Genomic DNA, 24,901 nt, shown 5'->3' with positions numbered 1-24,901 from the left:
CGATTTATTTTGAAATTTTGAACTTAATGATAAAATAAGCAAAAATAAAAAGTTTTAAAGTTAAAATCTTCAAATAAACAAACTTTTAATAAAATTCTGGAATCGCAAACAAAGGTTAAAATTTTACATTTTTTTCAAGTTAAAGAACTAGAAAAAAATAAAAAAAAGGCTAACAAAATAGAAGCAAAAAATATAAAATGTCTATTATTTCTATTATTATTCTCTGAAATTATTTCGGTTTTTTCCAGGTTTTGTGTTTGTCACCAACGTACGAATTAGCCATCCAGACCGGCGAAGTGGCGGCACGAATGGCCAAATTCTGTCCCGAAATTGAAATGAAATACGCCGTGAGAGGCGAAGAAGGTTTGAAATCACTCAGAAAGACACTATTCTCACCCTAATTTTAGTTTCCCGAGGGGCGCAGTTAACAGAACACATAATTATTGGTACCCCTGGAAAGGTGCTAGATTGGGCGTTGAAATTCCGTGTTTTTGATCTGAAAAAACTAACAGTGTTTGTCTTGGACGAGGCTGATGTTATGATTGCGACCCAAGGACACCAAGATCAATGTATTAGGATACACAAGTGGGTTGAATAAAACTTTGGTGTTTTTTTTTTTTGGTTAATTAAAAATTTTGTAGGAATTTGAGCCCGAATTGTCAAATGATGTTTTTCTCTGCGACATACGATCAACAAATTATGGATTTTGCCGAAATTATTGTTCCTGATCCGATCACAATTAGGCTCAGACGGGAAGAGGAGAGTCTGGATAACATCCAGCAATATTATGTGAAATGTTCAGGACCACAGGAGAAATATACCGCAGTGACGAACATTTATGGGACTGTGGGAGTGGGACAAGCGATTATTTTCTGCCACGTGTGTAGATTTTTAAATTTTTTTAAAAAAACATTTAATAGCCCAGTCAAATTAGACAAAAATAGGGCGATCGGTGGAAAAAAATCCTAGAGAGTTGCAATTTTTTTTAACGCTTTCTTTATTCTTGGGTAGACATATATCAAAAGTCTCATAATAGGGCGAGCTGGAGGAGGGGGAGGGGGCTAAAGGTGTCTTTTTTTGTTTTTTTTGTTTATATCTCGGAAACTATTACTCCTAACGGTTTTTTCCTGCTTATCAAAATTAAAGCTTACAAAATTTCCTACAAAAATGGTCCTTTGCATTTTTGTTGTAGGACTAACTGTAAGCGAGTTATAGGGTTGACAAAAAACATCATTTAAAAAAATGTGCTTTATTCGCATTTAAAACAGAATTAATCTTGTGATTTGAAAAAACTGAAAGCAAATTGAATTTATTGGGTGTAACACTTCATTAGAGAGTCTATAAAGTCTTCCGAGTCGTCCTCATATCATCTTCAACTTAAACATTGAAAACCGAATTACAGTCTTGTTCAGTACAATATTAATAAATAGATGATTTAATATCGATGATTTGAATAAAGCTTACAGTAAATTGAATGTATTGGATCCAACAGTTTATTAGAGGGTGGCACGAGGGTCTATTAAGTCTTCCGAGTCATCCTTATATGCTGAACTAACATTTGCCTGCGATTTTGTCCGCGTGTTTTTCTGATATAAAATGGGAAAAAGCCCGTTCATAAAATCATTCCATAGGCTTAGGTACTCTATAAAGCTAGATAATTACCTATATTATGTATAGGATTCAGTTATATTAGTCTCGTTCTTCGCATGGGCTATGTTTATGGATAAATATTAAATGTTGATTTTCATAAAGTGTCGTCTCAGTGCACTTCTGCACTCTCAAAATTCGAAATTTCATGTTTCTAATTTTGTTTTTAAGCGTTTAAATTCTACTTTATTTCATTAAAATTTAAAAAGTGCACTTCTACACTCTCTAAGGATCATATTTTCTAAATTTAATGTTTTTATATCCCTTTAAATGTGTACACCGTTTTATTCCCTTAGAAACTAATTTTCGAAAAATCTGATTTTAGTGCCCCTTTACACCTCTAAAGAATTTTATGTTTATATCTTTGTTTAAACATTTACACTCCATTTAACCCCCTTACAGATTGATTCTCTCTTTCATCCAAGATTTTTATTTATATCTCCGTTTAAATGTTTACACCCGAGTCACCTTTCAGCCAGACCGCTTAGTTGGGGAACGCTCTACACATATAAATACTTACCATATACTAATGAAATGTGTTTCAAAGGATTTTTAATGCAATTTTATGTAGACTCCAAACTTTTGAAGCCTACGGTTAGTCCTACGACAAAAATGAATAGGACCATTTTTGTAGGAAATTTTGATGTAGAAATAAACATCTACAGAAAATTCTGCATAAATTACATAAACGTTGAGTTTGTATTTATAGACCCTCGTGACTCCCCCTTCCTTTAATAAAATATTGGACCCAGTAAATAAATTTATTGTCACTTTTTTTTAAATTACAAGACTAATTATGTTTTAAATGCATATAAAGCCAATTTTTTTAAATGTTTTTTCTGACCTATAACTCGCTTACGGTTAGTCCTACAACAAAAATGCAAAGGACCATTTTTGCAGGAAATTTTGTAAGCTTTAATTTTGATAAGAATATAAAAACCTATAGGAGTGATAATTTCCGAGATATAAGCAAAAAACCAAAAAAAAGACACCTTTAACCCTCCCCCTCCTCGAGCTCGCCCCCACCTTCAGGGACTTTTGATATACAGTCTGTTCGGTGCAAGTCGCCCCGGCTGATAACACCTAAACTTACTTTTTTTTTCAAAAACTAAGTTTTCAAATAATACTATTCATTCCTGGCTTTTTTAGAAAATGCATCAAATTTTTTTAGCATATCCGGTGTAGCCGGAAATGCTACCAAATTTAGTTTTTCAAATGGAACACCTATGTTTTTTTTGCTCGAAACAATAATAATTGGCATGAAAAATACGGTAAACCACTATTTATTACATTTTACTTTACATAATGCACTCAGAAAACAATTTAAATTTTTGAATTTTATTGCAAATTTTGCAACGTAGGCGGATTTTACTTGTAAAGGTATTCATGCAAAAAGCAATATGCTTGGATACCGTTTAATTGTTAGTTTGACAAAGCCTAATTTGTCAATAAATCTAATTGAGATCTTTAATAATGGATGATATTAATTACGACCAATTGGTAGATCAGCTTGAAGTGTTTTTAAGTGCAATAAAAATAGAGCGGAAGCTGAAAGACAGTTTAGAGAAAAATACCCAAATCGTTGGAAATTTAGTCGAATTGGAAAACAACTGAGACGAACTGGTTCGCTTCTTAAAAATAAAAAACCTGTGATTCTTTGTGGAGAACAAGAAAATAGAAATCTGCATGTTCTGTTACCAGTCGAAGAAAATCCAAGAGTTTCCATAAGAGAACTCGCTCATCATAACTGACAAATTAGATTTGTCAAACCAACAATTAAACTGTATCCAAGCATTTTTTATTCACACCTTTGTTTTAAAATTAAAAATCAGGCTACGCGACCAATTTCCTAATAAAATTCTAAGATTTAAGATGTTTTTTGATTGCATTGTGTTACGCAAAATGTAATAAATAGTGGTTTACAGTATTTTTCATGTCAATTATTATTGTTTCGAGGAAAAAAAATAGGTGTTCCATTTGAAAAACTAAATTTGGTAGCATTTCCGGCAACACCGGATGCGCTAAAAAAATTTGATAAATTTATTAAGAAAGCCAAGATGAATATTATTACTTAAATATTTACTTTTTGAAAAAAAGAAGTAAGTTTAGGTGTTATCAGCCGGGGCGACTTGGACCGAACACCCTGTATGTTAAGTGTAAAGAAAGCGTTTAAAAAAAATTCCAACTCTCTAGGATTTTTTTTCCACCGATTTGTCTAATTTGACTGGGCTATAAAAATTGTGATATTTTAGACAAAACGCACTGCGAGTTGGCTTGCGGAAAAAATGTCAAAAGATGGTCACGCCGTGGCTATTTTAACTGGAGATTTAACAGTAGAGCAACGAATTAACGTCCTAGATCGTTTCAGGGATGGTAAAGAAAAGGTTCTAATAACCACCAATGTCTTGTCCAGAGGTAATTTAGTGTTTTTTTGAATCAAACTTTAATTTTTTGTCCAGGTATTGATGTCGAACAAGTGACAATTGTCGTGAATTTCGACTTACCAGTGGATAGGGAAGGAAAAGCCGATTGTGAAACTTACTTGCACCGGATTGGCCGAACTGGACGCTTTGGAAAGCAAGGTATTGCGATAAATTTGGTTGATTCACAAGAAGCTATGAATATTTGTCGCTATATCGAGAGACATTTCAACCGAAAAATTCATTATTTAAATGCCGATGATTCCGATGAAATTGAAAAGATTGGAGCTTGAATATTAATTTAAGATTACTTACCGTTATTTTAATAATTTTTAGATTAAGAAAATATACATTATGGCTACTATTTATTTTTGCAGTTAATTAAATTACATTTATAGCGAATTTTCCTTAATCACATCGTTTTGTTGTTTTTCCACTTTTTGTTGTTTCAAGAACGGGTAAATCACCGGTGATAACAAATCTCGATTGATGTGTGTGTTACCCCCCGTCAAGACACTTACTACAAACCCCACCACAATGGTCGTAACAGCCCCCACGAGGGTGTAGTACATGTAGGAGAGCCTATAGAGCACAAAAGGCGACTCTACTGGAATTTCTTTAGTGTCTTTTGACAGCGTCAAACTCAAATACTCCGCGACCCAATCGGCGTTACACCCCTCAATCGAGACATATTTCTGCGGAAATCTGATAACCCCCTGAGCCATGTTCATTTGCGTGCCGACGGAAATCCACCCGATTAGGCACCCACTGACCAAACCCCCGGTCAGTGCCCCCTTGGGATTGGCGTTAGGGAAGAACATCCCCAGGGAGAAAATCCCCAAAAGGGGGCCGGCAGTGATGGCACTTAAACTACCCGTGGCTTGAATCAAAGCCCCCATTTTCTCAACGACGAAAACAAGACCCACGCAAATACTCCCAATTATCACAACGATGATTTTCATCAGGAGACTGGCTCGGGCTTCAGAGAGCGGTTTCTTCATCCGGGGCTTTATTAAGTCTTCGAATATCACGCCCGTCATCGAGTTTAAACCAGTGGACATGGAACTGATTTTTGTTAAATGGGGCAAAATGAGACAGCAAAATTTCATGTGAAACGGCCTTTAGATAATAACCTCACTTGTCATTCTTTGACGTTTTGAAATGTCAAACTTGACATTTTGAAATGTCAAATTTGACGTTAAAGCCTGCTTCACAGTGAAAAGTCAAAAATTTGTTTTCCCATTTTTTGTATTATTTTCAAAATGGAAATACCTTAGAGCCGCACTGAAAACCCCACTGACGAACAGTCCGGGCAATCCGGGCATCGATGACGCAATATGCATTACAAAAAAAGGCAGTAATTGGTCGGATTTGTGAACTAATCCTCTAGTTATAGGATCACATTTGTAATAATAAGCATAAATGATCAAACCCATGAAACAACACATTGACACTAGTGCCATTATACCAACCACAAGAATGGCCACAGTTCTAAAACCAAATCATTTTTTTTTGAACACTCTGTATGTTACTCACATTCTAGCAGATTTCAGTGTGGGCATAGCGAGACATCTTTGAACCATTGCTTGGTTTATGGAGCACGAAGCCAACCACGAGAAGTAATTTCCAATTGCAACAGTCCAAAAAGTGTGTCTTATTGTAGGATCCCAATCGAAACTAAAATAGAATTAAATCGATTAAATTGTATTGACTATTTTTTTTCATTTTTACTTGAAGAAGTCGATTCTGTCTCCTTCTTCATTTCGCCGCCACACTTCGTCAAATCCTCCCACACTGGCGACCCCAAGAACCAAAACACCGATCAACGCTGCGAACATCATGATCGTTTGGATGGTGTCAGTCCAAACGACCGCTTTTAAGCCCCCCTGAAAGCCCCTTTGAGCACAATTCACACCTGAAATGACTCCTCACCAAAGTCGTGTAAAAAATACAAACGATGCACACAACCGGGGACACCAAATGCAGATTAATTCCAGTGACTGTAATAAAAGTTTTCGAAATTAAGAAATTTTGTGGTGAATGAATTACCTTGGCTGAAAGCTAACGCTGGGACGTAGATGACTATAGGGATGTAGAGCATCATTTTTGTTAAGAAGAGAATAGAGCCGAGTGAACGTACAGTTGAGTTAAAACGGAGATTTAAATACTGAAATAATCACATTACAAGAATTTTTTTCGAGATTTGGGTGAAATACCTCGTAACTTGACGTTATTTGTAATTTGTAAAAGACTGGCAAGTAAGCAAAAGCCATTGTTAAGGAGACTAGAGCTTTGGACGCTAAAACCATCCAAAATTGCGTCCCGTAAGTGTAGATCTCGGCCGGGATTCCCAGAATACTTATACCAGAAATGTAACTAAAATTTGAAAAATAATTTAAATAAATAGCAAAAACGAGTTAAACGCTCATAAAATGTAAAAATAACATTGTTTTTGGCTTGTTTTTAACGAATTTTTACGTTTTTACTTGAAAAACATGCTAAAACATTTAAATTTTGGCAGTGCTACCAACACAATTTAATGACAAATACTCAGCTGTGAGAATTTTAAGGTAAATGTTTAAAGGGCAAACTAGCGCTAATTTTAAACATCAAAACTCTTGACAATTGGCTTGTTTTTAACGAATTTTTACGTTTTTACTTGAAAACCATGCTAAAACATTTAAATTTTGGCAGTGCTACCAACACAATTTAATGACAAATACTCAGCTGTGAGAATTTTAAGGTAAGTGTTTAAAGAGCAAACTAGCGCTAATTTTACACAATTTAAACATCAAAACTTTTGACAATTGGCTTGTTTTTAATGAATTTTTACATTTTTACATGCTAAAACATTTTAAATTTTGGCAGTGCTACCAACACAACTTAATGACAAATACTCAGCTGTGAGAATTTTAAGGTAAGTGTTTAAAGGGCAAACTAGCGCTAATTTTACACATTTTAAACATCGAAACTCTTGACAATTGGCTTGTTTTTAACGAATTTTTACGTTTTTACTTGAAAAACATGCTAAAACTTTTAAATTTTGGCAGTGCTACCAACACAACTTAATGACAAATACTCAGCTGTGAGAATTTTAAGGTAAGTGTTTAAAGGGCAAACAAGCGCTAATTTTATACACCAAAACTCTTTACAATGTGCAAATAATACCATTTAGCCTTATTTAAACTTGCACCTCGTTATAACCTCAAAGTGAGATCCCGGTGAAGCACCCATCAAGCCGCCTCTGACCTGTCACCACGTCACGTGACGTTCCCAAACAGCGTCATTTCCCAAACTAATTTTCCATTTTAATAAAGAAAATGCATAAACGCGGTCAAGTGAACAAAAAATCCCTTGAAGAGGAGCAACAAGCCATTGGTGCGATCTACAAGCAATACATTGATACTTTCCAAGAAAACTCCGACATCCCAAGAAAAACGTTTGTCAAATCGGACACGCTGTACGCTGAAGGCAAAGAAAATGCGGAAAAGGGCCAATTGTACAACCCCAAACCCTTCATTCAACTGAAAAAGCAAACACCAAATCCACAAGCCCCCTTTTTGTCAAGCAGTAAACGAACTAAGAAGAAATCAAATCTCAAAGCTCTTGGAGACGAACTCAAAATGTTGCAGCACGAACGCCAAGTCAAAGAAATTCATTTGGTTGTCCCCAAATTGGAACCCTCACCCCTCCTCACCCATGAAAGTGATTACACGAATTCCACGAATCTTTTCGTGTCGAATTTGAATCCGCAGATTACTGAGAATCACCTCATTCAGATGTTTGGGACCTATGGGCCCCTGGCCAGTGTTAAGGTAAAGGTTTTGGGGGTTATTTTTGATTATTATTTTTTCATGTAATGATTTTCTCCCATAACTGATAACTATTCATAGTGGTCATTTAATTTATGCTAAAGTTGGCAGCACCTAACCCTCTACCTCTAGTGTGCTAGTTGTGTTTATGTTGGCAGCATAAGTCAATAGTTGTGACAGGCGCAGTAGATTTTATTCTAACCCTACATTTTCGGTATTGTTATTGTTGATTTAATAGATATATCCCTAAAAAACAATTGAATGTTTAAAGTCGCATTTACACAACTCAATTTTTAGAAATTTACACCAGGGAATGGCCACCGTGAATTGACCGCGTCTATATAGGGTGTCCCACCTAAGACTTTCGGGTCTAATATTTCTATTATTCTTATTTAAATTGGAATGTAAGTAGAATATTTAGTAGGTAGAGTTCAAACAAGTTTTCAAATGAAAAAAGAAAAAGAAAAATTGAATTTTTAAGAAATACAGTAAACAAATTGTTTTTTTACAATTGGATGTTGTTCCTGAATTAAAAAAGTACCTCACACATACAGTCACACAGAGTTTTTATCTCGATTTGAGTATGCATTTGTAACGGATTGCAAAATTCAATAGTTTTTATTTTTTTATAAAAAACGCATTATTTAAATTGCATGAAAAAAATTCAGTACCTAACATGAGTAGGTAATCTACAATACGCCAAAAATAAATCAAAAATTTTTTTCCGTATAGTTTTTTTACAAAAAATAATAAATGGCCAAAAATAGAGGTTTTTCAAAATTTATCCTTAAACGGCACGGACAAAAAATTTCAAATTAGTATACAGTATGTCCCTGAATTGAGTTTACAAGAGGAAAAAATTGTTATCTTTGATTTTACTCCAAAACTGCAAAGGGAAAAAGTTTTTGCTTTACTTGATACCAGCAAATCTGTAATTAAAACTTCATTATTCTGATTCAGTGAAAAAAAAAGGTTTTTTTTTGATTTTGGACTTTTTCTCTGCTTTTCCTATCAGTCCTATCAGTTGTCACATTGGCGGTTTTAATTGTTTGACAACTATATGTCACTTTGACAAGTAATTTATTAATTAAATAATGATAGTTCTTGTTAAAAATGACTTTGGTTTTTGCCTTAAAGCTGTTTCTTGAGTTGCTGTTTATTAAAATTATGTTTTTCACAAACATTTTTGTTATTTAACTTGGATAAACTCATTTGTCAAAATAATAAAATAAATAATAATAATAATAAATATTCTGTCACAGAAAAATGTCTTCTAACATAAAAAAAATATGCAAAAATACCCTAATTCATTTCTAAAACAACGATTTTTCGACTTGTATCGACAAAATACGTTAATATAAATAAGTTTCCGTTTCAAAAACTTGCTAATACTTCTAAGAATGGCTAAAATACGTTTATCTATGCGAATTTTTAAAACAAACAACAGGTCAAAAACAACGATTTTTTTGACTGACTCAAAAACGTGTTGATTTTGCATAATTCAGACCTAAAACAACGTTTTTTATATTAATTTTGGTAAAAAATTGATAAAATTTCTCGTCCAAAATTAATCCGCTTAGAAATGACTGAAATATTTTATATACGTTAGTTTCTGAAATAAAAAACCCGAAAAATCGTTCAAAAATGGCTCAAATTACATAATTCAGATCAAAAACGACGATTTTTTGGTCTTTTTGCATAATTCAAACTTGAAAAGATTTTCTCAATACATTTCTTATAATTTTGAACTTGGACTGCTGACAGATTTTGAAAATAACTTGTTTTCTCTTGTTCCCTCTCTTTTTTCTTATTCCCTTAAAAAAAAAAACACGCACGAAATCGTTCAAAAATTGACTTTATTGTCTTATTTCGGCAAAATACGGTGAAATTCTGACTTAAAAATGTGTTAAATCGCTCAGAAAACGAAGATTTTTTGGATTTTGTGGCTAAATGAGTCAAATTAAAATGAATAACATGCCTTTTAAAAATGCTAAATTCCTTAAAGTTTATATCAAATTGTTAATCACCAACACAAAATGTTATAAGCAAAAATTTTAATGCCTAACAATACAATTTAGCTTAATTTTAAATTGAGAAAATATGTCTTAAAACTTTTTTTTATCTTGAGGTAATTTTATTAATACTAATTGAATCTTCACCTTCAAGTTGTCTACATTTTAATTGGCAAATATCAAAGGCTCGGATTATATGCACGAAAAAATCGTAAAATATGCGCATATATATGCACTTATTTTCACAAAATATTAAGAAATTGCTCCAATATATACCAAATATGCATCGATATACAATATTTTGAACAATAAAAAGTCAAAGGTATTTATTTTTTGAAAAAACTAATTGATGAATTATAAAGTTCTATAAAAATGTGATGAATGAAATGAAAAATGTAAAATTTTTCGAAATTTTTGTTATTTTGTTTTTTAGTTTTACAAAAATATTATTTTTTTTAAATGGGGACCCATAAAAAAAAAACATTTTTTTCATGAAGGTTATGATGTAAGGAATTACAACTATTTACTTTGTATTAAATAATTTTTTTACATACCTATATCGCAATTTAGACAGCAAAAATCGAATAACTCAAAAACAAAACAAAATTTTGTTCTTAAAATAAGATCATTTTTTATATTAATTTATATTAATTATTATTTTTTGGAAACAAATGATTGAAAAAAAAATCGCTTGGTTCAATACAATTTAAAAAGGAAACACTCAGCAGGATACTAATTTTTTGAGTTTGGCTTACGAATTACCGGTTGTTTTCTTTTTAAAATATTTTGTAATCGGAAATCAGTGATTTGAAGAAAGTATGCACAAATATGCAATATTTCCTAAAATATGCACCAAGTTGCCAAAATATGCAAAATATGCTTTTTTTATTTGGCTTATTTTAATAAAAAAACATTAGATATGCATAGAAAACATACAATTTTGTTGATATACCTCTTAATAACAAATATGCATTTTGCATATAATCCGAGCCTTACAAATAACAGTCTTAAGTGGGTATCTTGTAGATAATATTTTTCTTATCTCTTTTTTCATGTAGATAATGTGGCCGCGCAACGAAACGAGTTCTCGAGGTGCAAATTGCGGTTTCGTGGCTTTCATGAGCCGTTCGGACGCTGAACGCGCAATGAACGGATTAAAAAACCACGAAATGAGAATCAATTGGGGCAAATCGGTGAAAATCCCCCCATATCCTATTCACATCCCACCCGAATTGTACAAATTGTATGCACCTCCACCTCCCTCGGGACTCCCTTTTAACGCACAACCCTGTTCGGAGGACTTGTCACAAGCCGTGGTCAAAGTCACCATTCCTTTCGATCGCAACCTTTTAATGATTATCCACAGAATGATCGAGTTTGTGATTAGGGAAGGGCCGGAATTTGAAGCCGTGATCATGGATATGGAGTCGGGGAATTCCGAGTTTAAATTCTTGTCCGATTTTCAAGATCCAGCTCATACGTACTACCGATGGAAATTGTATTCGTTGTTGAATGGTGAACCGAAAAATTCGTGGTCGATGAAACCGTTCAGGATGTACAAAAATGGGTCAATTTGGGTGCCCCCAACAGCCCCCAATTACCGTGAAGGGATGCCTCAGGAACTGATTAAAAGTCCCAAGACCGAAAATTTGTCTGAAACCCAAACCGCGCGTTTGGTTTCCTTGATCAAACATTTAACTACAACCAAAAGCTCAATTTCCGAAGCGATGGTTTTTTGTTTCAACCATTGCAACGCCTTGGGTGATATTTTGCAAGTTTTGGTCGACTCATTTAAAAATGTTGCCACAAATCCGGTTAAAAAACTCGCCCGACTTTACTTACTTTCTGATATTTTGTATAATTGTAAAGTGAGACAAATCCGGTGCGAGAAATTCACTCAGGAAGTTTGTTTGGAAATTTTTAACCACCTCCATAGCACTTACAAGGAATTACATCACGCACAGGATAAAGTCTGTTTTAAAATTAAAATTTTTGCTGTGTTGAGAGCATGGTTGTTGCATCATTTTTACGACGTGAAGTTTGTAACGAAATTGGAAAATGTGCTTTTGACTGGGAATGAAAACGGTGAAGATGATGATAATTCGTTGAATGATGAACCGTTAGATGGTGCGAATTTGTTGAAAAGGTCGTATCATACCGCCACTACCGATTGTTTGATTGTTGAGAAGAAACCAAAACAATTTGTCGATATGTTTAATTAAGGAAAATTTGTTTCGTGTTTAATTATAAGTTTTTACCTGGCGATGAGTGACATTGATATTGGAAATATTCCCATCGTTTTACCTCCCATGAGATACTCGGAAGTGGTGTCTTGTTTAATTTTGGCAAAGAAAGCAAAATAAACACCAATTAGAGATGATACAATCAACATTACACCAAATACAATGTAATCGAAGATGTCGAAATATGTGAAAATTTCTTCCGAACTCATTTTGGTTTTGCACTTGTAAATCGAAGAACATCACTAAGTTAAAGTGACCCATTATCCTACTACTATAATTTAGTTACAATTGGAAAATTATACTCCGTATATAACAGACGTCTCATCCTCCTATTAGAGCAAAATGTCGTAATTCAATTTCTTACATAATTGTGAAATAAAACAAGACAACTAAGGGAACACTATTTATTTACTGAAATAAATGGACAAACAAACGATTGAATCAAGTATGCCAATTCATGAAACTTCATTCTGGATAGAACCGATAAGATACATAGAGCTATGAAGATATTTACATCTCTGCCATATGAAAAAATGAAGTCTTCACATGACTAATAATCATCATCTACATTAAACAACAAATAATTTTTTTTAATATCTGATTGACCGATCATAAATATAATATATTTCTAAGATGGAAACTATGGTAAGGCAAGCCCGAAAAAATCGAATCATAATGTGGAGAAAACATCAAAAGTCCTGAGCTATAATTCCTGAGAGAAAACATTTGTTGTTGACTGCGTTGTAGATGTTGATTGATGAAAACAAAGTTTTACAATAATAACATTCACAAAAGAATGGCACACTTACACAAGTACTTTTTTTTTGTCAACTATGAACTATATAAGATTCTGTTGTACAAATAGCATTCACCAGAAAATTTTCAAACTTATATAATATATCGAAAACCCAGAAGAAATTAAAACTTGAACAACAAATTAAATTTTATAGAAATATATGAGGTAGTTTACTTCTTAGATCGGATAATGTACAATACTAAACGGTAATAATAGTGTTTTTGGTGGTGATTAAAGTACTGCTGCGCTTTCCATGTCGTAACCTTTAGTACGATTATCCGTGTCTAAGGTACCTAATCTAAAGCGGCTGGTTTGCACAGTCAGTCTCCGTCCAGCATTGTTTTTATCTTCTTTCAACATGTATACTATTAACTATAAGTGGTTGTAATAAAATAATCAAACGACAAACTATAAAATTCATCAGGTGAAGAATTATACATGTAGTAGCTTTTAACTATATACTATATAGGATGGTTTGATTTCACGTAAACCCTATCTTCATGCTATTGTAGATGCAACTTTTTTACTCGAAAAAACGGTTTGCTTGAAATCACTTTTTAACTATTAACTTAATGAAATAATTATGAAAATGCATTACAATTCAAACTATAACTATTTTTATATACTTTTTCTTTTTTAATAGATACATCTGCGTCTCTAAACGACTTGAACGCCGACTTTGACACGTTTTTAAACTTTGAGTGCAACAACAGACTGCAAAAAACTAAAATTCAACATTTATTTTTGATTAAACACACACTGACAATGCCCACAATTCTGCTACAAGCAATCTGAATGTCGCTCAAAATCGTTTAGCGACGCGAGACTTTGGTTAGGCACTATTTATACCATAACATAGTGTTTTTTCCTTTGCTTTTAAATATAATCAATTGATTTACCGATTTTTAAACGTGTAGGCATTACATGGAATCGGTTAGTCTAGTTGTGGTGAAGCTTAAGACCGGTATGCGCGCGCACATTTTCGAAAAATTTCCATTATTTCGTCGCACACGTCTGTAATTTTTTTTTTGGCGGATTTTTGTGATGGATGGAATTTTTCGTTTCAAGTGTCGTTTTCTTTTTCTTTTGGGGGGTGGGGGAGAATTGTTATAGTCCGAATATGTTTGTAATATTAATTTTGCAACAGAAATTATAATCTAGGTATGAAATGCGTTAGATTTTTGATGTTGTGTGAAATAAATGGATCGATTGATCGACGACTGTAGACTGAAAACTGGCGAATAATTTTTTAAAATAAAAAAACGAAATTTGTTATTCGCTAGTTTTTAGACTAGTGTGGATGGTAATTGAATTTTGAACTAGACTTTGTACTTGTATTCGTTTTGTACGATTGCATGATTGTGTCCGAAAAGTTTGTGTGAGCCCGATTGTTGTTGTTAATGGGGGTATCAGAAAGTGCTGAACCGATGACTGCCAGTTTTTCTAAAATATATGAACCCTTGAACAGTCTAACTTTAATAAATAAATACAGAACTTCATTCTGGTAACATCTTCGCACTTTGGCACACTTATAAATCTGTACAAATAATTCAAATTTTCTCTTTCATTTATACATAATTAATAAATATATATTCATATAATAATATATCCATTTTTTCACAATTTTTTAAAATAGCGACCCCGCTATAATTATTTTTTAAAAAATCTAACAAAAAATATCCTCCCCAACAAACAATTTTTATCAAAAATATTTTTTACAAGTCCGGACTAAACCGGGGGCTCTTAGGCCCAATCTATACCTCCCGAGTTTGTACTATCAGGGGCGCGGCCGACCTTGACGCAAGGCAGCAAGGCCGCAACAGCTGTCCTATCTGGTATTATTATAATAATTCAGCAACAATCACGAAGAAAAAAAGATGCAACCCGGCCTCGATACTCCTCTAAACAAATAATAATAATAATGGGAGACCGTGTCGCATCTTAATCAAACATTATTTTAACAATCTCCTAACAATAATATTACAATAGAGTTAAAAATGTCTTTTTTCACACGCACACTTAACAGTTTCCATTTTTAAATAATTAAAAGATCGTTGCACGCGAGCGAGCGCCACGTCTCTTCTTCAAATTTCAAAACACAATATAATAATAAAAGACACGCACAACAATTTCGCATATTATCAAAATTTTCTTATTAAAGCTCTTCATTCACACTTAATAATTAACAACAGCCACGTTAACAGCGCAGAGGATGCAAGAATTGTGACTTGTGTCCTTCTGTTGTGCGACTATCTCGCATCCTCTGCCACCGGTACTCTGCAGAGGAACTTTTCGCCTTGTTTTGATGTAGTGCTAGTGTTGGGACTCTTCAGACGGATAACGGTGACTGCTCTTGACAAAGAAATTTTTGAATTTTTCAGCTGAATTCGTCGATAGTTTAGGTGCGGCGAGCGGTCAAAATCCAGTGAAGTAAGTATATGAACGATATAACAACAACGCCTTGTCTTTGGTAGTCCTTTCATCATCAGGTAGGTTGTGTGTGTGTGTATTTGTGTGTGTGTACAAGAAAAGAAAACACTGCTGTTGGTTGCTGTTCTCGTAACGGAAATTTACTATGGCTATAACTTGTAACTCTTTATTTTGATTAGTTGAGGTAGATTGTAACGTTGGGCACACTGTAGTTTACCATACCATGTAATTCCTTCTCCAAACATTCCACTAGAAACAAACTCCAGTAAAGCGGAAAAAATCATCAAACTGAACAAAATGGACGAAAATGGCGGCGGTAATAAAGCACTTGCTGAGGTATTTCACGGTTCACACATTTCTTCTTGTTAATTTAATTAAAACACGCAATATTTTAGTTGTGTTCGGCGACAACAACGATGACACTCACGCTTGACTAAGACTGGAAGGATGATATTGCATTAGTGGAAGGCCTCGAGATGTTAATTGTACAATAGGGTATGAATAAACCCATGCACAGGGCAGTGAATGTTGCTAGCTGGCGTTACTGTTGTGGTGGTTGTTGTTGTTGTTGTTGTTGTTGCTGCTGCTGCGGTGGTGGCGGGTCCAACGCAGCTGCGGCTTCTGATTGGCTGGGGTCTTTTGGTTGGCGCGGTTGACGCGGTCTTCCCTGAAGAGGCACTACTGATTGCAATACCATAGCGCGTATGCGGCGTTGCGCTGACTAAAAACAAACAATTAATAATAATAATAAAGGTCTTTATTAATAAATTAAAGTAATACAAAGATACAGAGGCGAAGTCTAGCTTGAAGCTATTCAACTTAACCTCAAAAAAAATTGATAGAAAAAAAAACAATTATAACATAAAAATAAAAATAATTATAAAATATAAATATAAAATTTAAATAAAAATAAATTCGGAAGTTACTTAATAACTAAAAGTAAAGAAAGAAATCATTGTCAGTCGTTCAAAAGCAATAAGAAAAAACAACAAAGAATTCTTTAAGAAGAAATGAAGAAAAAAAAATTATCCAAAAGTTATCCAACTCAGTTGAACAAAGTTAATTATTCAAAAGCACGTTCTTAATTTGAGTTACGGAGAACTACATACTAGGAGACGAAACGAGATACAAAATTGCTTGATTTTTTGGACTCAAAAAAAGTAGACCCGCGGAGTAAAAATGAGGGCGTTTACAGCGTTTTACCGTCTCAGTTTCAAATCGTTTTTAATCAATTTAAATTCAACCAGTTTACTAATTGCTTGGAAGAAAATGCAAAAATGTTGAGCTTTATATTCTTAATAAGCTGTAAAAAACGAACCACTAAATTTTTCACGAGAAATATGAGAAAAAAAATATTTAAAATTCAAAATCTGTGCTCCGTTTCATGTTTTTCAAAATGCTGCGAATACGGTTAAAGATACAAGAAAAATGTAAGAAAGAAAGTTGTAGAAAATAAAATTTTCTAGTAAAAAGTCCGCAACACCATACCTCTATCTTTAATGGTTTAGGCCCCAAAGACGTTCAAAGAAGCTCAAGCGACGGATTCGTTTCATTTTTACTGGTGATTGAGTGCCGGGGGGACACTTTAAAGCAATTTAAACCTAAACCGTTGAAGATAGAAATATGGTGTCGCGGACTTTTTTGTAGAAAATTTTATTCTCTACAATTTTGTTTCTTTAACCATATTTGCAGCGTTCTTAAAAATATTGGGCGTAACGCAAACTGATAAATGTTTATAATTTATTATTAATACTGTTTTCGATATTTTTGAAAACGCTGCGAATACGGTTGAAGATACAAAAAAAGTGTAGAAAACGAAATTGTAGAGAATTAAATTTCCTACAAAAAAGTCCGCGAGACAATATCTCTATCTTCAACCGTTTAGGTTTAAATTAATTTTCTGTCTCACCGGTAAAAATGAGTCGTATTCGTCGCTTGAGCGTCTTTGAACGTCTTTAGGATTTAAACCATTGAAGATAGAGGTATCATCTCGTGGACCTTCTTCTTGGAAATTTTATTCTCTACAACTTTCTTTTTTATATTTTTCTTGTATCTTTAACCGTATTCGTAGCATTTTCAAAACTATGAGACGGGGCGCAAATTGCTAAATGTTTGAAATTTTTTTAAATATAGTTTTCAATAAAATTTTTGTATTACCTTTATCTCTTATTATGGAGAATTTAATGTTCTATCTGCCTTTATTTTTTTTATTTGCGTTTTGCTCACCGTTATGTAAATACAGCCATTTTTTTAATTAAAACTTGAACGGGAAAGGAACAACTGCGCTATCTGGCCTCGCTAACGGAACTATCGAGAACGGGGACGTTTTGTTTTACATCGTGTATCCGTAATTTGAGTCTTAAATTTTTTAAATTTTTTTGAATTTTAAATTCAAAAGAAATTAAAAAAAAATATATGACTTACTTGAACACTGAAAAATGGCCCGATGATATGCACCGTTGTTTCATCCTCTTGAGGAGAAGAACCCTGTTCTGGCAGTTTAATTACGCTTCCGGTTACGCGTTGCAATTCGCGAACGTTCTGACCTCCTTTACCGATAATTCGGCCCACTTGCGAGCTAGGAACCATTATTTCCACCGTTAATCTCACATCATCTGATCCAGCGACGAAACCCTCCTCTCTCATTTTCTCAAAAATCAAATACTGTGCCTGAAAAAACATCAATTTGTCATTGTAAACCGGACGAAAAAACGAATTTTACCTTCCACTGCGCTTCCGGTGAGCCAACAATCGTTACTCTTCTTTCGTTCTGCGTTTCTTGAGGTTTTGTCTCATCAATGGGCGCGATTTTGACGGAAGCCCCCGAGAATCGAATAATGTTTCGAATGTGTGAGCCCTTTGTTCCAATGATGGCCCCAACTGCGTTGTTCGGGATGTACAAATAGGTCGTTTCTTGACTGTCGCCTCCGCCTTGGGCCGCACCTGCGGGATACATTCCGGGATAGGGGGCTTGACCTGTGTACAGACCTCTTGAACCATAACCAATTCCTGTACCAAAAACCGCCAAATAACACATATATACCGGGTATTTACACTGGACTGACAAAACTACCAACAAAATGACCAAATCCACGCCGGCAAATATTCTGCAACTGACACTCAACTGTGAAACAGGCTTTAACGTCAAATTTGACATTTCAAAACGTCAAAATGACAGGAACAACGTCAAATTGACATTTTAAAACGTCAAAATGACAGGAACAACATGAGTAAATAACAAGATCATTATCTAAGGGCCGTTTCACATGGAACAGTAAGTTTATTTCACTTTTTTTTCACACGTGATGTTCCTGTCACTTTTGAAAAGTCAAATTTGACGTTAAAGCCTGCTTTACAGTGATTTGTTTGTGTAAAAATTCTTTTTTTGGAATTAGAAACCACAGAATATTTAGAGGAAGGTTCGATCAGGCAGAGAGGGGGGCAATTTTGTCATTTTATGATCATATATATGTTATTCGTGTAGCTCTGAGTCGCTCGCTTGAATAGTCACCTGCGGTGGCCATCATCGCCATCGGGTGGAGTCCCGGGAACATCATCGTTTGGGGCGCCATCGCTTGGAGATCATTTTCGTAGCTTTGTCGTAATTTAGCGCTGATTTGGGCCTCCGCTCGGCTCATATTGTCGATGGCTCCTTTGACGGTGATGATTCGTTCCAAATTGAACGAATTTATGTCGTTTATGCTCGAAACGGTGATCTTTGTGTCGGTCTCTTGCATTATCCTTTTGATCGTGTTTCCGCCCTTGCCAATGATACGTCCGATGAGGTTGTTGTGCGCCAAAATTTTCAAACATATTTCTCTAAAAAAAAAAAAGAAAAAAATTAGGTACGCCCATGAATTATTAAAAATGTCATTGGATACAACGCGTTTCCATAGTAACACAATTGATTCTTGTGGATGCTTGTCATAGGCGCCGAGTATGGGGGGGTTGATTTTTTGCGTACCCTTTATTCGTGTTGTTGGCCTCTTGCTGCATAACTTCTAGAATTCGTTTGCAGGCGTTTGTGCAATTTTCCGGATTTCCGTAAATAGTGATGGCTTTTTCTAACGATCCTACATTGTCTTTTCTATGTACGTCGACTCTTGCTCTCGTCTGTTGAGTGATTTGTCGTATCGTCGATCCTTGTCTCCCTATAATAGCCCCAACCTAGGTTTGAAAAGGACGTCTATCATAATAACGTAACCAAAAAATTCGTGTTTCACTAGCCTTACCATATCGCTTTGTACAAGTATTCGTAATGGAAAATCCGTTTGTCTACTCTGACCAGGCAAGCCCCCGAAGGGGGCGCCCAGTCCGCGAGGTCCTCTACGGCCCCGTTTTTCCACAGCCAATTCCACTTTGATGGGTCTACTATCTATTTCTATACCATTAAGTTGATTTACGGCCCTGGAAACACAATTGATGAGCATTGAGTTTAAAAAATTACTTTTTTTTTGATTTACTGTTGAGCTTGTTCCGTGCTTTCGAAAGTAACTTGCACCGTTTGTGTGGTGGGATCTTTTGAGGTAAGTTTATCACATGCAACGACAGCTCCGTGTTGTAAAAGTAGATGTTCGATGTCTTCGAACCGGACGTTTGGACCCAAATTGGATATAATTATTTTTGATGTTGAACTGAAAATTTCAAAGTCAGGACAATAACGAATATTTCACCAATGATTTAGTTTTTGTATTATTTTTTTAACCAAGAAACCTACATTGTCATCGCTGTTAAACGCATAATTCGTGGTTAAAATAGGGAAAAACGCTCTCACTCACACCATACACACAAAACTAGCAAACAGAGCAAATGCACAAGCGCTATCTCTACAAAAGTCCCATGAGTGAAATAGAATAAAAACATGACAAATAAGGGAGCGACGTTTAAAGCAAACAGCGATATCAGTGAGCATTATTGAGGGCATACAGAACGATGCAGATCGAATATCGTGGCTTTTATCGCAACTTTGGCGTCAAAAATTCGATAAGGCGATCCGTTTGGAAAAATCAGAAAGTGCGATAACAGGTAGGTATTTGGGAAAACAAAACTAGCATAATTTTACACGCGGTGTAACTGTAATAATTTTATCCGGTGCTGTTTATTTATAGAAAGCACTATCAAATTAAAGATGATTAGGATACAGTGCTCTATTTTAGGAAAGCAGTTTTTGCCTTTTTTTTACTTTCGTGTTTGTTTTAATACGTAAATTCAGTCATGTTTAAAAAAGCTGAAAAAACTAAAAATAACTCGCGATGATTGTTTTGGCACAGTTATTAATATTCAGGATAGTTGAGTTATGAATAACGACGACAGTTGGATGAAATTACTATGCTTACTACACTACAAAATTTTCATTGCAAATTGGTTTTTAATGAATCGCAAATTGTGATAAGCCTTGATTTTTTTTCTCTTTGAACAAGTTTGAATGGAATAGGATTACAAAAATTGCCGGTTTTAGTGGCAAACACAAAATTTTAAAAGGGTAAATCCTGGAGAGATGGGACAGGGGGCAAATCAGAATATTCTTTTTATGTTTTTAAAAAAATGCATTTTATTTTGTTACTTTTAAAGGTTATCTTAAATGAGAAAAAAACATTCGTGGTTTGAAATAAAATCTTTTTTTTTCCAAAAGTTTTTTCACAATGTTTTCTACGACCTCTCCCGGACTTACCCTACCACATTTTTATATCGAATATTGGTGAAAACAAATTCCCAGTACAACGTTTTAATGTTATTAGAAACTACTACGATGCAACAACACTTCCATATTCTTCTCTTATCATTTCCTGATAAGTGGAATTGATCCAAAAATGTTGCTGTTTGATACACAACACTTTAATCCTATGATAATCACATCAATGTCCGCATTTATCACGTTTTACTTTACTACATTTTTAAAAACATAACATTTACCTTTCTTCTATAATGCTTTCTTTTATTTATTATTTTTTTTAAATGGAGATGTTTTTATTAACATGTTATAATTACAATTACGCATCTTTTTTTAATCGTATATTTTTCTGATAGCTGAAGTAGTTTTATCGACAAATTCTTAACTAACTTTTCTTTTAAACAAATATGAATATGTATTTTTTATTGAAAAAGTTATTTTTTTTATTTCACTAATTCTTTGAAGAAAATTAACATTCCACTTAAGGGTTTCTTTTTTTACAAATTCAATTTAATGAAAAAGAGGCGTTTTTGAGGTGCGGATAAAATGTGACATTAATTTAGTTGTGGTCACAAAAAAATGGAGTGCATAACACGAGTTGCAAAGTTTTTGTTGTCATCAGAAGGAGTTGTATTCGTTACCCACTTGAAACACTTTAGTTTTGCTCAAAGAGTCTTTATGTAGTATCACAATAACATTTCATACATTGTTCTAGATTTCTTTTTCGGCGAGCCGACAAACGTTTGGCACATTATCGTCGTTTACTCTAATTGCCACTCGAAACTTGTAACCAATGTTGCCAGCTCAAAAAATAAAACTCACCAGATCCGACTTGAAAAGTTGACAAATTACAAAATTACGATAAAATGACGTAAATGACATCATTTTCGGATTGTTTTTGACAAGATTTTGCGAAATAATTGCGTTTCTAACTGAATAACCTGTTGAAACTCTTAAGAAATGCAAAAATAACACATCTTAGGCTTAATATCTTGATTTTTTGGAAATTTTTTCGAAATTTTGAGAAAAACCTGATATTTTGAACCAAATTTTGTAGTTTCTCGGCTCATTTTTCATTTCAATCTGAAAACACCATTCTCTTAAAACAGTTATACGCAAGTTATTAACGACTAAGGTTGATAGGAGACAAATGCTGTAAAATCGAGGCGATAGACGAGTTGTTAGCAGTGTTGCAAGCTCACAAAAATAAAATTCATTAAATCCAAATTGAAAAAGTTACCAAAGTAGCCTATTTACACCAGATTTCCCAAGATTACGATTTAAATCTTTCCATTGGTGTCGAAAGTTTAGGTTTTTTTTAACGTAAAAGTTTGCCAAATTACAATTTAGTGATTTTTGACTTTGTATGGAAAAATCTTGTGAAAAAACGGAATTTTCAGCTTCCTCGTGAAAAGGGTAAAACTGACATCATTTTTGACCTCGTTCAGTGATTTTGCAACTTGTTTTTAAAACAAATTTTGCGAAATAATTGTGTTTCTAGCTGGAGAACGTGCTAAAACGCTCAAGGAATCAAAACTGATATAATTTTCCTCTTAATTAGATTTTTTGGTTTGCTTAAGTGAAATCTCGAGAAAAACCTGAGATTTTCGGTTTATTTTTGTCTCAATTTTGCTCAAAAACCAGTTACATCGAGTGAAACAATGAAAATGACATCCATATCAATTTTTTTTGAGTCTTAGGCGTGTTTGCTCAATTAGGCAAAGTCGAGCAAAACAAGTTAAAAAATAATATCAATATCTATTTTGTGATTAGAGGAAATTTTACGTTTTTTTTTGTTTTTACTTCGAAAAAAGCGAAAATAACATTGTTTTTAGTCCATTTTGTTAAATTTTTCTCTTGTTTTTGAATTGTGTTTCTAGCTGAAAAACATTCATACTAAAGCATTCAAAAAAGGCAAAAGTAAATTGTCATTTTACGAGCACTTCTTCTAATAACAATTTAACACCAACCAATTGGGTGGTTTTTGATTTTTTTGTGACAAAAATTTTACGAAATAATCAAGTTTCAAGCGTGGAAAACGCTTGAAAAAGATGCAAAATTCGTATCATTTAGGTATTTTTGACTTGATTTAAAGTCGAGCAAAACAAGTTAAAAAATAATATCAATATCTATTTTATTTTGTAATCTTTCAGCCTGATTAGAGGAAATTTTGCGTGTTTTTTTTTTGTTTTTACTTCGAAAAAGACGAAAATAACATTGTTTTTAGCCCATTTTGTTAAATTTTTCTCTTGTTTTTGAATTGTGTTTCTAGCTGAAAAATATTCATTGCATTCAAAAAAGGCAAAAGTAAATTGTCATTTTACGAGCACTTCTTCTAATAACAATTTAACACCAACCAATTGGGTGGTTTTTGATTTTTTTTGTGACAAAAATTTTGCGAAATAATCAAGTTTCAAGCGTGGAAAACGCTTGAAAAAGATGCAAAATTCGTATCATTTAGGTATTTTTGACTTGATTTAAAGTCGAGCAAAACAAGTTAAAAAATAATATCAATATCTATTTTATTTTGTAATCTTTCAGTCTGATTAGAGGAAATTTTGCGTGTTTTTTTTGTTTTTACTTCGAAAAAGGCGAAAATAACATTGTTTTTAGCCCATTTTGTTAAATTTTTCTCTTGTTTTTGAATTGTGTTTCTAGCTGAAAAATATTCATACTAAAGCATTCAAAAAAGGCAAAAATAAATTGTCATTTTGCGAGCACTTTTACTCCTAATAACAATTTAAACCATCCAATTGGGTGGTTTTTGATTTTTTTGTGACAAAAATTTAGCGAAATAATCAAGTTTCAAACGTGGAAAAAGCTCGAAAAAGATGCAAAAATCGTATCATTTAGGTATTTTTGACTTACTACATCGATAATTGAAAAATTAGCGTACTGATTTCTTGATGTATTTCATTTCCAAAAACTCACCAGACATTAGATTTTTTACAAAGTTTTCACCAAATCTTACAAGAAAATCACCAGACTCGGCAACACTGCGAGATAGCAGAAAACGACGTTTTCTTCACAGATGGCCGGAAATACCTTCGACAGCATCAAAATTCAATCATCGCCATATCGAGGAAGAAAAGTTTTCCGTTCGGTCGTTGACTTGACTACCGGTATTCAAACATCTGTTTATCATCGTGTGCTTTCTTTCTGTGATTATCAAAGAAAGGAAGATGGCGAAGAAGTGGCGCCAAAAAAAGCGACGCTCGGTTTTAGACAGCGTCGAGACGCAGTTATGCGTTTTCTATTTTAGCAATGCCGCTTGGGAACTCGCCTCGAAAATAGACACGTTTAGGTTTATTGTCCGAACTAATAAAGACCAGAATAAATTGCACAAAAATATAAATGCACTAGGTACAACAGAGAAATATTGTTTAACAGTGAGTAAAATACTCTCGAATTAAATAATTCTTAATCTTCGATATACGCAAGTAAATATATTCTCCAAAATAGAAAATTATTTGCTCAACCTGCATTTCTTGAGTAGAAACATAATTGATTTAATATAAATACTTCCATTGAGTTTTAAATCAAGTAAATACAACATTAAGAGTAAATAACGTTTATTATTGAAGTAAAATCTACTAATTCTTGAAGTAAAAAATAATAATTTCTTCTGAAATATGGAACGTTTGGAAGAAGAAATTGTTTTCTTGAAATAAAAATATACGCATTCAATTTATGAAACTGATTTATTTAATTTGAACGCATCCTTATTTGAAGCTAACAATTGTAAAGTTTCATTCAAATAAATATTTTTTTGATTGAAAAATTCAATTTTGTTGGGTAAATTATACAATAATCTTATTACAAAGATAATTTTATTATAAAAATAATGAACATGGCATTCGTACAACTGTT

At 33.6% G+C, this 24,901-nt stretch overlaps 4 protein-coding genes across 9 annotated transcripts in view; 2 read left to right on the top strand and 2 right to left on the bottom strand.

Annotated features, from left to right (window-relative positions):
• The window catches only part of LOC123013571 (DEAD-box helicase Dbp80), an 8,619-nt gene extending 4,188 nt beyond the window's left edge, over positions 1-4,431 (top strand). The window contains exons 4-8 of the mRNA XM_044412181.1: positions 249-363; positions 408-585; positions 642-879; positions 3,900-4,062; positions 4,107-4,431. Coding sequence (XP_044268116.1) covers positions 249-363; positions 408-585; positions 642-879; positions 3,900-4,062; positions 4,107-4,360 — 948 coding nt within the window. The 3' untranslated portion in view covers positions 4,361-4,431. The remainder of the gene's footprint in view (positions 1-248; positions 364-407; positions 586-641; positions 880-3,899; positions 4,063-4,106) is intronic.
• LOC123013569 (sodium-coupled monocarboxylate transporter 1-like) lies at positions 4,426-12,363 on the bottom strand. Its single transcript, XM_044412179.1, has 8 exons — positions 12,150-12,363; positions 6,284-6,443; positions 6,117-6,234; positions 6,000-6,067; positions 5,799-5,953; positions 5,604-5,744; positions 5,340-5,558; positions 4,426-5,132 (listed from the first exon to the last, which is right to left on the bottom strand). The coding sequence occupies exons 1-8, from the start codon at positions 12,341-12,343 to the stop codon at positions 4,460-4,462; spliced, it is 1,728 nt and encodes a 575-aa protein (XP_044268114.1). The 5' UTR covers positions 12,344-12,363; the 3' UTR covers positions 4,426-4,459.
• Positions 7,332-12,153, top strand: LOC123013570 (U2 snRNP-associated SURP motif-containing protein-like). The gene is made up of 2 exons (XM_044412180.1): positions 7,332-7,882; positions 10,950-12,153. Exons 1-2 carry the CDS (start codon positions 7,388-7,390, stop codon positions 12,111-12,113), a joined length of 1,659 nt encoding a protein of 552 aa, XP_044268115.1. The 5' UTR covers positions 7,332-7,387; the 3' UTR covers positions 12,114-12,153.
• Positions 12,364-12,524: 161 nt separating the features above from the next.
• The window catches only part of LOC123013567 (insulin-like growth factor 2 mRNA-binding protein 1), a 44,737-nt gene continuing 32,360 nt past the window's right edge, over positions 12,525-24,901 (bottom strand). For 3 of the 6 annotated variants that reach the window (XM_044412173.1, XM_044412176.1, XM_044412178.1), the window contains 7 exons: positions 19,824-19,994; positions 19,593-19,767; positions 19,325-19,527; positions 18,872-19,179; positions 18,083-18,369; positions 17,785-18,030; positions 12,525-16,081 (listed from right to left, as the gene is read on the bottom strand). In XM_044412173.1, the coding sequence (XP_044268108.1) occupies positions 15,902-16,081; positions 17,785-18,030; positions 18,083-18,369; positions 18,872-19,179; positions 19,325-19,527; positions 19,593-19,767; positions 19,824-19,994 (1,570 nt within the window). In that variant the 3' untranslated portion in view covers positions 12,525-15,901. Of the gene's footprint in view, positions 16,082-17,784; positions 18,031-18,082; positions 18,370-18,871; positions 19,180-19,324; positions 19,528-19,592; positions 19,768-19,823; positions 19,995-20,077; positions 20,427-24,901 lie in introns of those variants that run through there. The other 3 variants (XM_044412177.1, XM_044412174.1, XM_044412175.1) reach the window with 3 other exon arrangements.

This window comes from Tribolium madens, unplaced genomic scaffold (assembly GCF_015345945.1).
Source record: "Tribolium madens isolate multiple individuals breed KSU strain unplaced genomic scaffold, Tmad_KSU_1.1 Scaffold_96;HRSCAF=242;Tcas5.2_LG5, whole genome shotgun sequence".
Taxonomy (NCBI): domain Eukaryota; kingdom Metazoa; phylum Arthropoda; class Insecta; order Coleoptera; family Tenebrionidae; genus Tribolium; species Tribolium madens.
The sequence above is the reverse complement of the archived record's forward strand: the minus strand, read 5'-3'. Positions and strand labels throughout refer to the sequence as shown.